At 36.8% G+C, this 12,847-nt stretch overlaps 1 protein-coding gene across 1 annotated transcript in view; it reads left to right on the top strand.

The window, feature by feature from the left end:
- The window catches only part of CSPP1 (centrosome and spindle pole associated protein 1), a 2,775,649-nt gene that overhangs the window by 1,406,169 nt on the left and 1,356,633 nt on the right, over nt 1–12,847 (top strand). Inside the window, exon 14 of the mRNA XM_044066267.1 lies at nt 3,960–4,072. Within this exon, the coding sequence (XP_043922202.1) occupies nt 3,960–4,072 (113 nt within the window). The remainder of the gene's footprint in view (nt 1–3,959; nt 4,073–12,847) is intronic.

The raw sequence follows: 12,847 nt of genomic DNA, 5'->3' as shown, positions 1-12,847 counted from the left end.
GTATTCACTGTTGCAGTCCTGGTTACCCACCCTCCTTCCCCCTAACTTCTTTTGGCTATACCTCTACTTTCCTTTGCTATGCTTAAAAGCCTTTTTGGTGTATTTGCTTTTTTGTTGGAGGTATACCTTTGTGTTTTTATGTTAAATTGCTCCCCATTCGGGGGCACCTGACATCTGGGGCAAGAAAAACTGATGTAATAGCGTTGGCTGCATATTTTATACCCCTGACAACCTGACGACATGGAAGAAAGGACAGCAACTGATGCAGGACCCAAGACTTTGTTAATCAAGCCGACTGAGGGCAACCTGCAAGCAGATTACCCAAATGTAACGACTGCAACAGTGAATACACTCAAACATCTACATTTATGGTAAGTGTACACAACTGTACTTTCTTTTGACTCACTCTTAGTGGACACTTTAATGAGTACAAAGGGCTGCCATTTGGACTTTGTCTACACTCAGTTTGTGTATCAAGGTGTTCGCCGTAGTGGCCAGATCCTTGCAGAAACATGAACCCCATATTCTCTTCTACTTTGATTGGATTCTGAAGACATCCTTGTATTGGATGCTGACATCACTTGAGCAGACTATATACTGGGAGTAATACTGTCTTATACCATCTATTCATGCACTCAGCATCCTGGAAGGCAACACAGCAGGCATTCCAAGCTCAGACCTAACTTTTGCTGCTGAGCTTGTCGACTGCCGGAGACTTCAGGTATCCATTTGTTTACACAGGTTTGTGGAAACTTGCAGTGGACTGTTAGTTTCCATTGGCTGTTGAGTCTGTTATATGTTCATGTAGCTTCTTGTGTCAGACCCTTTTTGCTGGGCTTTGAAGTTGTAGACTTGACCACCTACCTTCAGGTGTGCTCTTATTCCTACACCATATCCTAATGCAGGTGGTGACAATGGATGTGGTGCCTTATTGATTGGTTTGGTTTGGAAGATCACCTAAGTTCTGACATGGTTCAAGGGAATGCCTCCATTGGAAATGGGGTTCCACATTTTACTGTCTGCAGTCCTCTGGTCCTAATGGCTTTGGAAAGGTACTGCTTCTGGGGCCCTTCATAATTCAGTCTTAAAACTAGTCTGTTTGATCTAGACATGAAAAGGGGTAATGAATCTGAAGTGCATATGCAGAGTGGCATAGTGCTGTATCGAGACATCCCTATGTCAACAGTTGACATCCTGTGTGAAGTGAACATGCCAAAATCCTTACTGCAGCTCTGGAAGTGCATGTTCATGAACCCCATATATTGTCTGTGATGTATCACAGATCAGTCTGTATTTGCCAGCTGATATGATAACGTGTTTTTTTTCTCTGCTTTACTTGTGACAAGAGGATGGTTCATGATGGGCACGTTCTCCCTCTTAGGGCACGTGAAATTCTTGTGTACCTTCCTTCCATTTCTTCTGCTTGTATGCCTTATCACAAAATTCATTGAAGTGATAAAGCTAATTCATGATCCCCTGACCAACAAAGGTGCAAGTCCCTGTCCTTATAGGAGCACTCTCCCTGCCCTAACCAAGGGGATCTGCTATGGTTGAAGCAGTAAAGGGCTCCACCTTTGGGTTTGGCTATTGCAGCTGACATTTTAATCATACTGGATTTTCTATCAGCAGTGTGAGAAATGGAGTTGTTAGGAAACCAACAGATGTGCTTAGCTAAGGGGGTAGGATCTTTAATTTTTCAAAGCAGTACCTACTGCCACTCTAGTTGGTCATTTTGAAGGTACTTCTAACCTGCCTCAGGCAGCTGTATCATTTTGGCTTATTTATTCCACAGTCTGGTACACACATCATCTTTCTGTATAGTTTGATCTTATGAAAAGCAGAACTGCAGCTCACTGTAAGCTGGTCAGGTTCTTTGAGGGAGTTCTGCACTTCTACCCACTTCGAAGAACACATTCTTTCTCTGGGTGATTACCAGCCTTACTTTCCCCCGTTCAGACCTATTTTGGCAGCAGTGAAGTTCATATCTTTTAAATCTTGTGTGTTGGTAACCATTACCTCTGATTATTGGGATTAAGCGCAATAGGCTGCTGTGTTTGGGTAACTATCTGTTTTTTTTCACTAGTATAGGGTGTCATTTGGAGCCAACTGGCATTTCTACCACAAAGCTGCTTCTGTATTTTCCTTGACCTGGTCCTTTCAGCTCCCTCTTTTGTTCAGTAAGGTTGAAACATGAAGAAGAGTTTGGATGAGAGGGTGGCCTAATGGTTAAGGTGTTTGCCTTACAAACACAAGGTACAGAGTTTGAATCTCACAGGGGATAATTGGCTAGGCTTAAAATGGCTCATAAGGGCAGTTAGCCTAGTATTAATCTATGAAGCTATGAACCTAAGAGTGTTTTATTCACTAGATGTGCATTAACGACTCTGATGCTTTCTGAAGCTGATGCATTAGTTTAGGAAGATGGAACAACTTTTTTGTCTTTTTTGCTGTGAGGGGGAACTGGAAGTTGCTAAGCAAAACATTTCCAGGTTGTTTTTAAAAATGCGTTACTTTTTGTAGCCGTGCAGCTCATTAGAAAATGATGCTTCCAAAGGCCAGATGTATGGCTGCTTTTCAGTGCCTGCTCTGATTGTCCACAACTGTTCCATGGTCACTTGATCATTGTTTTTTTCTTTTACCAAGCATCATTGTCTAAATTACAGCTTCAGAGTTTGGGCCTCCTTTGGTATGTCAGTACTTCAGGATTAAATTTTCTGAACCTTTCTGCTTTTGTCAGTCATCTGATTCCTTCCACTCTGGTTGATTTACTGTTTGTAATCCTGTCTATTTGTGGAATTTCCCCTCCTGATGTGGGTGCTCAGTGTTAAATATAGCAGAGACATTCTTACTGCACTGGCTGATCTCTGAATGGCTTTCTTTAATGATATCTGTCTGTCATTCCTCTTTTCAGCAGATGCTCTTGGAGTTTTTCCTATAACATGAGCAAATATTATATATTGCATAACAGTAAAAGTATCAAATTTTCTATGCTTGTACTAGATTTGTGGGAACTTTGCTCTTTCTGTGGTTGGAGGCAGACACCACTGCATACACAGGCATAGGGTTCACATACCCTACAGACTGGTATTTTTAAGAAAAAAAAATACCAAATTGAAATGGACCAGCAAAATAACTCTGTCATTGACCTACCACGAAGAGTCAGCTTGTATATCAGCATGTCGAACTCTCCCGTAGGATCATATCGGTCATATCTTCTAGGACACTTAACCATTTTTTACTTTTCTACGTACCTCCCCCAGTGGAGAATGTTGGAGAATGGTGTTTTTTTCTAAGGAGATTTTTGTTCTCTTCAGGATAGAACTGATGGGAATAAGGGGTCTCTTTTTCCAATATCAGCATTGGTCACTGATGGAAAAGCTTTTTATGCATCATTGACTAGGGAATAAATGTCTTTCTTTCCCTTGTTTCAACCTGCTGAAGGCAGCATCACATTGAGATGCCTTTCTTTGTAGAAATCGTTCAAATGAAATAAGGAACTGCTGAGTGAGATGCTGCAGATTTGTTTCTTGTGTGCTATTTGTTATCAAGGTAAGTGAGCTGGATCATGGACCTTTTCACAAAAGGCAAGAGTAAGTATTAAATGGGAAATTTTGGGGGGAAATGAGAGAAAATGAGAGCACTTGGAGAAAACCACACAAATATGGGGAAATGCGCAAACTCTGACACAGTCAGTAGCTAGAGGTCAGGAGTGTGCTTCATACTCTTGATCTGTTCTCAAGCAGAGATCTTTCAATTGAAGGCACCAGTACAGCTCAAAATTTTTGCAGGTATGGTAGGTAGTTTTATAGCACAGTGTCCTGTATGCTATATGCCAGATAACTTACACAGTGGAAAGATTTGTTAGTGACTTTTTGTAAGCATTGACAGCTGGCACATAAGGTATTCGGCCTTTGCTTCTTACATAAAAAAAAAAACACTATATTTGTGTTTTCATTTAGGTTTTACATTTGCTCATACATCTCCATTTGCTCGAGGCAATGTATTCTCCGAACCACCTTCAGAGCAGCAGGTGAATCAGCAGGAAACATACAAAGATTTCTTGCGCATGCAGGTGAGTATAATGCAAACTCCTTCCTCGTGGAATGCAATCTGTTTAGTAAGAAAACTGCTTAATTGTCTTACCACTTTTTCAGAATTGTGCGAATGTTTATCTTTCTTATCCGTATTTAGTTTACAAACATTTTCTAGAACTATTTTAGGTGAAATGCTGAAGAAGCTGATGCCTTTTTGTTTTTCGACAGATGATGATATTCTTTGCTTTTTGATAGTTATTATACTATAGATGTTCAGCAAAACTTATTCTGAGAAATCTGGGACTTTTTGCTAGGTTTGTTTGGTGCTAGATGGGGTTTACACTATGGCTAAACTGACCAGTCTGTAATAGTTAAGTGTAGTGTAACAGTTTTCCATTCGATTGCAGTCTACACTTCATTAATAGAAAGCATTTCTGCTCAACACTGAACAACACACATTAAATCTTAAACTCTTTGCATGCATTTGCCAAAAGAAACTTAAAATATCAACTGCCCCATTGATGTCTCCAAATGTTAAACAACTTATAACAGATGGGGACGAAGGCTGGAAACAATGGAAAATACATCAAACACTACAAAAAAAATCTGACTATAACACACAAAAACAGTCAGTCTTACAGGCAAAACATGTAAATCATCCTACTTCCACTAACTATTAAATACTCTCAAAAGAAATTCTAAACAATGTCAGGCCCACATTAACAAACTCCTAAAGCCTGGAAAGAAAACTACACCTAGTCCTGTCCCAGATGACACTGACAAGCGTAGTAACAACCTTTAGTAAGCATTTTCCTGTCATAGCAAATACCATTATCCAACAATAAAGCAAATAACATCTATGTGGTTCCTCCGTTTGGGTGATTTTAGTTACAGCCTGTTAATGTTTCAGATTTTAAAAGATTATTACACAACTAAAGGCCACCTCTCTAGCATCTAATCTCTATCCTTCTGTCTATCAACAAACTGTTCCAAAACTATTGCACATCTAGCTGCAGTACTCATGAAAAGATCCATGTCAGAACTTTGGTGTGTTTGTGTGTGGGTGTACAATAACCAGGTATAACACCCTACAAAAAATACTGTCATCACCCACCCAACATGGAATTCAACCGTGATACTTTTCTGAAACTGCATTCTTATTCTCCTTAAAGAATAATTACTCCACAAACAATGGCCTCCACACTACTGCTGTATTACTGGACCTTTCAAAGGCCTTTAATAGAGAATCTCACTCTATACTTTCACAGATGAGCAAAAATGGATCCCAAGCACAAAACTCTAACCTAATTTAAAAGTTACCTCTCCAACCAGTACCAGGCAGTCAAATGGTCAAAGGCATTGTTAGAATTAATGTCGTTAACAGTGGAGTCCCATAAGGATCAATGCTTGTACCTTTACTTTTTAGTATCTTTATCAGTGATTGGTATACTGCAATTCCCACTGTCACTTTAATTCAGTACACTGATTCCACCATTATTCTCTTCATTACATTCCATTAAAGATTTACAGCAAATAATTCAGCAAGACTTCGAAAACATTGAAGATTGGATCTCAGTCTCAACTCGTACTTCATGCCAACAAAACCAAACTACTCTTACTTGTTTCAGGTGAAAGCTCTATAACTTCAAAAAACAAGACATTAAGTTGCTTACACCAAGCTACTTGGTATAATCACTAATGATAAACTAAACTTTGACAAGCACATTATCTGTGTCTCATCTAAAACTCATAAAAACTTAGGTATTCTTCATACGTCAACACATTACTTAATTGATACAGCTTGAGTGAACATAGCACAGTCTTTACTATTACCAAGCCTTCTGTATTATTCTCCTATCCTTACTAATATTCCTCAGATTTTCCTAAATAAACTTCAGATTACATATAACAGAACTATAGACTTCACCGCAAATTAGACTTGTCATTGTTCAGCTCTTGAAAAACCTACATGGCTAGAACTGGAACCGCAGTGCTTTCCAGCACATACTGAGTGTGAAACTACACACAAAATGCTATGTAAATCAAATAAAGATTCATCTGTGTGTGTGCCTTGGTAGAATGATGTATTGTATCTAGAAATCTGAGGTCATAAACTCTGAATATCTTACAAGTAGCCAAATCAATCAGTTGAAGGGGACTTGTATTGCATCCATCTTGCAAAGCTTCAAACACAGTCCCACCATGCATCAGGAATGAAACTAAATGACGCATCTTTTTGCAAACTTAAAAAATATATTTAGTCTCTAAACTAATGTGTACTTGTAGCTAATATCCCTACTAACCACCTTGACCTCATTTCTCAACTAATCTAACAATCTTGTTATCCAGATGTTCCTCCCATGCAACACCTTTCTTACGTTTTGACTTTAGTCATAGCAAACAGATTAACAGAAAACAAAACAAACCATATTAACATTTTTTTTCCTTTTACATACGACTGCGGTGGTGGTGCTGCGGTAGCATTGTCGCCTCACAGTTAGACATTGCCAGTTCGATTCTCAGTTAGAGCGTCCTCTGTGTGTCGATATGCGTGGATGGGCGTTCCTTCGTTGAAGGTTGTGCGTTAGGCCCGGCAAGCCAGCACGTAAAAATCAACTGCCAATCATTAGTGGACCAGAGTTCCACTGTGGCGACCCCTAACCCGGAAAAATCCGAAAGACAGTTTATACATCACACACCTTTTAGTTATACCTATCATCATTACATAGTTTGCTCAATTCCTGCCTTCCCTTAAAACCTCACACCTTCTCATGAACAGTATTATGCATGTACCGTTTCCACAACTGCCATTTATTTCTATGTAATTGACCTTTCCATTTTATAAAAATCCATCTTAAAATTCTCTTAAGACTTTTATAATATTCATTACTTTAAATATAGTTGTTTTAGCCTTTGATTTCCATGTTCTAGTAATTGTTTTTTGCTAGCCAGCAGAATTAATCTTAACAGGGCCTTACTATATCTAGGTAATTCAGATCCAGCTCAAAATAATTATTTCCTTAGTTACAGCCATTTGCTCCAGTATTTGTGCCAGAGTAATCTGTAGAAAAGTTTTCAAATCTGCCAACTCATTACACTCCTAAAAGGTATGTTCTTGGTTTCCTCTTTCACCCCAGCATTTGAGGTCGACCTGAGGAAAAACTCTTTGAAGTCTTCTTAGAGTATAGCAATACTCGTGCAAACACATCCAAGCAAAAATCCCAGTTCTGGACTTTGTTGCATTCTTGGAAGCCAAATATAAGTCCTCCCATTGTTCCCTTGAAAATTGATTTTTCTGTCTCTCTTCACACTTTGTTTTTAAAACTCTGTCTGATTGATTCTTATAGTTACCTTGCAGTATTTTAAATGCTCTACTAATTTACCCTTTTTAACAACAGCAACTTTTCTGGATTCAGCTAAAAATTCTACCAGGACAGGTCTTTCACTTAGGATTACCCTTTCCAATTTTCTTTGCCTGTAGTCTGATATCAATCCCTGGCAAGGGAGATAATCTCTAGCTTGCAGTACAAATGTCATCTTGGCCTCATCATATTATTATACTATTACTTTCCCTGCCTAATTACTTGCTGCCAATACCTTGGTTCCTTTACCAGTTCTCTCAAGTAAATTCCAGCTCCATTTTGCCTATTTCCTGTACTTATGCTTGACGTCATCCCTATTGGCAACATCTCCTTTCTCAATTACTGTGTTGGCTTACTTCTTAGAATACTTTCTGCGACTTTATGACTATAGTATTTTGTATAGTTATTAGTGTCTTGAAAGATCTGGATCAAAAATCTCACTCCTTATTTCTTGGACTTTTTTCCTACTTCAGTATCATCCCATTCCACTCTGAGTCATAACCTTCTTCTTATGTTTTTATATATATATATGTGTGTGTGTGTGTGTGTGTGTGTATATATATATATATATATATATATATACACACACACACACACACACACACTAGTCTTAACTGTGTAATTCTAAAATATCCCTTCAAATCAGGTAATCCTGAACCATTCCATTCATTTGGAAGGATCAGTTTATCCCACTTAACTCTCCCCTCCCTGATAAATACCTTCAAATCTTTATTAATTATTGTCCACAACTTCTTATTTGGCTATTAAAAAAGTAAGCTTGACCAGTATATAAAACTAAAGGGACTAAAAATATTTTCACTTATTGTATCTTAATATCCAAATCCATAAACAAGCGATTCCAGTTTCTCTGTTTTTGTTTATCTTTTGTTTAGTCTCTTCCCACATATCCTTAGCTGCCGTAACAGATGCCTTTTCAAGCCATACTCCTAAATATTTCATCTTATCATGCCCCCATAAATATGGGTTTTGCTGAATCAATTCTTGTGTGGGTACAAAATTTACAGCTGTAGCCTGTGCTTTATCTTCATTAATTTTCTATCCCATAAAGACTTGAAACTGCCTCAAAATGTTCCACAACACTGAAATGTCCTTTCCGGATTTATCAAGTACAAAATATCATCTTCAAATAAAGCCAGGTTTTCTTGATTGCTGTACCAATTTTGTCCTTGAATGTCCCTTATTTTCTTTTCCAGTTGCTCTAAATATAAATGGGAAAGAGGACACCCTGCATGGTTCCATTGTTCAAACCCAACTTATCAGACAGGAACCTCAAACTTCAGTTCTTGCCTCTGATTCTTCATATATCTTCTTAATTAACCTTATTGTATCAAAGAATGCAAATGCTCCAATTGCCCTACTCAGAAAATTCCAACTGCCTCTGGATCATAACCCACCAACAACAGTGGTATTTTCTTGTATTCTGCTTCCCTCTAGATCATTGTTATATTAATGTTGTCAAATGTTTGCTTCCCCTGCACAAAACCACAGTGATTGTATTTATCAATTTTGGTGCCACCTTTGCCGTAATTGAAGAAACCGATTATGTATAAAACTTAAACTGAACACAGGCAGTAACCAAAATGCAACAACTGCTGTCCACTCAAAATAATTAAAAAGACAGAAATGATTTATCACTTTTGTTCTCTTTGCTTTGAAGAACTTCATCAGAATAACAATTAAAACCATAATGTCACATTTAAATATAACACACTATGATGTCACTGCTTGAAAACCAATCAGAAAAATCAATCCATTAAATCCATTGAAATAAAAGTTTCCATAAAGAAACCCGCTATAAAATGAATGAATTGAATAAATACATATGACAATCAATCAAATACATTTATATTTTAAAAGGCTTTTTACTGAAATACTATCATTACTTCCTGGAGCAATATCAGTTCGTAGGAAAACTTGCCATTTTAATCATAAAAATTCCAGCTATGCATTAAACTGTCTTACAAATTTCTTCAGTATTTTTCTAAACTAAAAACTGAAACGTTCTAAAATCCCTACATTTCTGCGCATGTCTGGCCAAAGCATTTGTATTGTCTTTTTTCTTCACAGTTAATGTATGTTCTTTAATTATAGCTGCCAACCTTCTTGTGGTTTTACCCACATAAAAACTGTCACAATTTGATCGCTAGTGAGATAAACTAAGCCATCACTTTGACAGTTGTACCTGTCTTTGGCTACCAAAACATAACTGATATGCTTGAAATGAAAACTGCCTATGGTTAAAATAAACCTACAATAAGATCAGTCCTGACAAGTGTGCCACAAGATTTAATTGTCTTCCTGACATTTGGTTGTTGAGATGGCTGTTCTAAAATCTGTTTAATTTTTTCTTTTTAAAAATGATACTTGGACTAGGCCCTAAAATCTTGGACGATTCCTTTGCCATTATATTAGCTAGTGTAGACATAAAAACTTTATATAATCATGTTAAAAGTTGAAATTGTCTATATGAAGCCTGGTTTGATGGCTTTTTACTATATTTTGTTAATGTAACCACCACAGCTATATGTTGGTGCTTCCCCTCCTTTTAAAATCTTCCAGATCTTTATCACGTTTTTCCTTCCTAACTGCCAAACATCCACAGGAATACCATCTGTTCCTGGAGACATCCTGCAGATTGTATAGTCACCATTTTTATCTCGTCTATTTCTCTCAGCTATTAGTTGCTGAGTATATTTTTCCTCTAACCTTGGCATAATTAAGTCTTCATTAAATATTTCCAATCGTGCTCTTTCTTGATTTCCACATTCCTCTACTTTATCCAACTTTTCAGAAAATGTCCAAAATCTCTTTAATACTTCTATAGGATATCTGGTTATTTTTCATCCTACAGGCTCCCGGGTTTGGCAATGTCCCAATCTACTTTCAGTTGCTTAAATCATGCTAAAAGTTTTTATGCTCTGGAGTTATTGTCAAAAGACCAAAGAACCAATGTATTGGGAGTAAATAACCAGAGAGGGAAAGGTAGTAGACTGGGAAGAGGCCAAGAAGATATTTGGTCTGCAGGCCAGAGACTGCCTAGATTGATATCAGAATGTAGGCAAATAAAAAAGGATAGGGGAATCTTAAGTGAAAGACTCTGATAGAGTTCTTAGCTTAATTTAGAACAGAAGCTGATGCTAAAAAAAGGTTAATTAGTAGGGCATATAAAATATTGCACAGTAATGATAGGAATCAATCGGAGGATGTTAGAAAATATTGGATGAAGAGACTGGATAAGAAATTTACAAGGAAACAATGGGGGGATATATGCATGTCTCCCAAATGTGCAACATAGTCTTTAAAGATTTATAATTTTTCCTTGGAAATGTTTGCATACGTATTTTTATACCTCAAGCAGTCTCCAAAGAAATTTTCCTCAAGTATATAGTAAATGTTGAAGGTGTGATGAGGAAGAAAAAGGTAGCTGGTAACACAAGTTTTGGGAGTATGAGTTGGCAGATACTAAAGTTCCCTATAGAGTACTCTGTTAGAAATATTAGGAGAGCAAAAGGGTGCAATAAGGAAATGTTTTTTTGAGCTGGGATACAGTGTTTGAATAGCCTAGACCATAGGAAATCTTTGTGTAATTCTTGTGGCTGCCAAAAAAAAAACAATTACTAGAAAACAGAAGTCAAAGACTAAACCAACTGCATTTGAAATAGTGAATTTTGTAACAGATAAAATAAATGGAAGTGCAAATTTTTTATAAAAGGGTAGGAGTAAATTACATAGAAAAAAAATGGAAATTGTTTGAACAGTGCATACAGAATAATGTTTCTGAGTAGGAGTGAAGTTTAAGGGAAGGCAAGAATTGATTGTGTTATGTAATATAGGAATGATGGTAATTGTAAAAAGGATGTACACATTGCATAATGTTTGTGTGGTTGTGTTATCATGATTTGTTTTCTTTTATATAAATGTATATTTGCCTATGTCTTGAGTGTTAATTCAGTAAAGGTGTTTAAAAAAGAACACAAGTGTCCAACTGCCTTCATCTGCAGATATCTTGACACCCACTGAGAACATTTGCAAGTATGGAAAAAAAACAAGCTAATATCTGTGCAGATGCAAATGACTTAGCATTTTTCATGGCTTCCATCATTTTCTTATTTTAAAAGTCTACTTGCTTACAAAAACAATTGATTATATCTTAAGCCATTAATCTAGACATCCAGCCTTATAAAAATAAGAAAAATTATCTTAATTCTACATATAGTATAATCATTGCACTTTTACACTCCATCTGTATCCCAGCAGGCCAAGATCACAGCATAGAAAATTAATCTTGCTTCTGTACAGCATTTCTTCTCTTGATATACTGCAAAGCCTATAATTCTTACAACTAAAAAGGTAGTTGTTTACTTTAATATATTTAACACATACCACAATTACTGAAAATACTTACCTCCCAACATTTAAAATACCTCTGATACACACTATAGAAAACTGATATACTGTATAACATGCAGTATATATCATGAAATGTTTTATACAAGTACTAAGAACAGAAATCATTTTATGTAGTTTTTTTCCCTTCTAGTGCCCTTCTAAACATTGACATAAATTGTGGTATATGCTTTACAGTCCACCCACAAGTTTAGACAGCAAAAATCCAGTCTTTTTTTTTTTTTTTTTTGCAAAGTCATATTTCACAAATGTGAGTGATGATTTATATTCTCCCATTTATTCACTAAATTCAGCGTTGTTGGTCTTCATCCTTTTCATCTCCACTTTTCAACACCAGACTGTGGTTGAAGCCCATGCTACTCTTGATTCTTCTCGTCAAGTCTTTTCTCAAAGATTTTCTTGTGGAGCATTAAACAAGTGTCACTGGCAAAGTATATGTGAGCTTTATTGTCAGAAGAATGAAAAGCAGAGTTCCCTTTTGTTACTAGCTCACTTGTTTGGATAAATTTGATTCCACCTTAGCCTGTTTTGCATACAAAAATGTGTTAGATCCCCTAGGAAAAATATTTTGAAGACAGCTGTATTCAACATCTTAAATCTCACAGTAATTTCTCAACATTCCCTGGTTGGCTGGGATAAATTTCCTTTTCTTCTTCCTGGAGTGTAATGAATAATCATTTTCCACAAACACTGCTGTCTCCAGTGTTTAATAATTTTCCCTTCTGTCATACTTTTGTTAGGATCAACTCTTTCTGCTGGTATGATTGCATCTGTACTAAAATAAGTCTTGTTGGCTTTCTCATCCAGATTTGTAGCAAATGCTCTATGTGCCATTTCAGTTAACAAATCCTGCTGTGGAATATCAGCCCAGTTGTTTATCGTGCTTTCATAAAGTTAATACAGTCTGTTCCTTTCAATTTCTCTGGTATAGCAAAACATGTCAGGTTTTCTCTGCATCTTCTGTCTTCTAACATTTTCCAAAACTGTTCTTGAAAAGTTTCATATGCAGCCAGCCTTTTTTTT

The sequence above is a fragment of the Protopterus annectens genome, chromosome 3.part1 (assembly GCF_019279795.1).
Source record: "Protopterus annectens isolate FY-2018-M chromosome 3.part1, PAN1.0, whole genome shotgun sequence".
Classification (NCBI taxonomy): domain Eukaryota; kingdom Metazoa; phylum Chordata; order Ceratodontiformes; family Protopteridae; genus Protopterus; species Protopterus annectens.
Note: the sequence above shows the minus strand (reverse complement) of the source record. Positions and strands in the feature narration are given on the sequence as shown.